Genomic DNA, 2,580 nt, shown 5'->3' with positions numbered 1-2,580 from the left:
TATGGAATGTAAATAAATAAATTCTTAGAGAACAGGTACTCTGGTTAAAAGATGTAAAGTAATTGAGAATGTGCACTAGACCTTTTGCAGGTAGCTCGGCAAAGTAATCTCTTTGTCATCTTGCTTAGAAAAATATATACATATATATACGTCTGCTTTTTGGTTCACGCACACTGAGAGAAAGAATAACTTTTAGGAATATTGGATTTTTTTCTCACTAGAAATTATGCTATTAAAAATTTTCAAAATAATATATTTTTAGTGCAAAAATTTGAAGATTTCATTCAAAATCATTTTCTTGATCGAAGAAATCTAAGATCAGCTCGAAATACGCTGATCTTTTTTTTTTTTTTGGAGTAAACTGTAAATAAATTTCGATTTCCTTCTGCCAAGAAAATTATTCTTACAAAAGTTACTTTTTAGTAATTTGTAAATTTTTACAATAAACGATATTTTTATATACCTTAGATATTTAACTCCTCAAATATATAATCTGACGAGTCCTGATTAATTTTTATTAAAGAGCCAGCCTCAGGGATCGACGTCGTCTGAAATTTCTTACGAAAATAAATATGATAAAATGTGAAATTAAAAAAATCGACACTAGTGACAGAGTAGGCTCAGTGTCTGTATGACACTCTATAGGCCAAGGTTCGAATCCTGGCGAGAGTACCTCTTTAAAAGGAGAAGGGTCCATTAACCAGCGGTGGGTAACTAATAAGGTGACCGGCTGAGTTTTCCAGGTTTTTTCAGTCAACCTGTGATTGCATTGTTGCAGGTAAATTTATAACCAAGTTAGCGGCAACCTACTGCTGCAAATTGTCACCAAATTTAACGCAAAAGATGGCATTTCCAAAGTGATGGAAAGTCGTGTTCAATTTTTCCAGAAAGTTGGTGACAGGTCGCGGCTGTAGATTGTCGCCAATTTTCGGGGAAAATTTTCGACAACTTCTAGTCAACGGTTACCAAAAATTGAAGTTGACGTCAACTTGATCGCAATTAATTGACACCAATTTTATGACCAGGTAGTCTTGCTATCAGAGTGGTAAGTCGGCCACTGATCCCAACTATTTTATACCACGACAAGTGATCCCTATAAAGTGACCCCATCAACAATTGATTTTTATCAACAACTAATTTACATACATTAACTTTTTATATTTATAACAATGAATTTTAATTACTCATGTCACTATAATTAATTAATATTTCATTATTTTACGAAATTGTATGTGGGATCACTTGTGGGGGATCAGTTGTCTGTAACCATAATTCTAATTTATTTTATGTAAACAGAAAAATGATAGTTAATTGTCAAACGATTTATTAAATAAATAATTAATGTAACAATAATTTTTACACATAATAAATATCTACATATATGTCGTGTAACAAACGAAGGTTGATAAAAATATAAAAATGTACAGTTCAATAAAATTTTTTCAAAAATTTCCCTCAAAGACACTGACAACTGGAAACAGCTATTCGTTTCATCTTTTCTAGAACAATGTTCTGATTATCACCATAGTAAAGGATGTTCATTGCTGTGAATTTTTTAGCAGCACAACACGGAATTGGTACTCGGTCAGGATATGCTTTGTGAGCTAATAATTGTAAGTAGCTGTGCATAGTATCTCTCTCCGTTATAAAACTAGACAATGAACAGTCACCCGCACAAAATGATAACTTATACTCCAAAGGTGCTATTATAAAATCAGCCCATCCAAAGTCAGAAAATGATATCATAAATGGTCTCACTTGACACGAACCGTAGTGGCCAACATGCTTACGTACTTTTGGAGCATGAAAACTTTTGTCAATTATGAGCCGTCTTAAATCTCGTTTCAGCCGGAATTCATTGTCCGAATCATCTTGAAGACCAGAATCGTTATCATCAATTTCGTAGCTCATTTTCAAATATCCTACAATAAATGGATCCTTGTCTCGTTTATGTTCCGACTCAACATTAATGATTCCAATGTCACGTAAAGTCAAATTTTTATTTACGCAAAAATCATTCATTGGCGAAACATTAACATAAATTCCATTATTTTTTTCCGGATGACGTAACCACTTATCGAACAACGAACTGATATTTAGAGTAACCCACCCCTCATAGTTCTTATTGACAGCTAATTTGGTCACAAGATGGTGGTTCAAATTTTGAGATTTTCTTAGTTCATGCACTTCAATAAAATAAAAGTCACAATTGTCCTCAAAAAAATCGTTATCATTTTTACTATTTTCATAATTTTGGGTCTTATATGAGTTTTTAAAAAGTCTTAAATCGGCGAATTGTAATGTTCTATTATCGCGTATTTTTGTTAAATTAAAATACATCATTTCACCATAGTAATGTATATGTCTATAATTAATCATTTTTTCACCAATGACACTGATTATAACATCACTTTCATTATATGCGCGCTTGTCATATTCAGATAAATATAAATTTTGATCTTGATTATTATTTTCATTATGCATATAAATAGACCGCGAAAAATTTATCACTGATGTATTATTTAATATTTTATTATTATTATGAGTTTTATTAAAAACTGATAAAAACGTAGCAGTAAA

At 31.4% G+C, this 2,580-nt stretch overlaps 1 protein-coding gene across 1 annotated transcript; it reads right to left on the bottom strand.

Moving 5' to 3' along the window:
• Window positions 1-1,455: 1,455 nt before the first annotated feature.
• On the bottom strand, window positions 1,456-2,340 carry LOC130673309 (protein 60A-like). Its single transcript, XM_057478284.1, has one exon. The coding sequence runs from the start codon at window positions 2,338-2,340 to the stop codon at window positions 1,456-1,458; it is 885 nt and encodes a 294-aa protein (XP_057334267.1).
• Window positions 2,341-2,580: the final 240 nt, after the last annotated feature.

The sequence above is a fragment of the Microplitis mediator genome, chromosome 8 (genome assembly GCF_029852145.1).
Source record: "Microplitis mediator isolate UGA2020A chromosome 8, iyMicMedi2.1, whole genome shotgun sequence".
Classification (NCBI taxonomy): domain Eukaryota; kingdom Metazoa; phylum Arthropoda; class Insecta; order Hymenoptera; family Braconidae; genus Microplitis; species Microplitis mediator.
This window is presented reverse-complemented; position numbering and strand designations above follow the sequence as displayed.

Coding starts and splice junctions, on each gene's coding strand:
- LOC130673309 (XM_057478284.1), bottom strand. CDS start 2,340: ATGTATTTTAATTTAACAAAAATACGCGATAATAGAACATTACAATTC.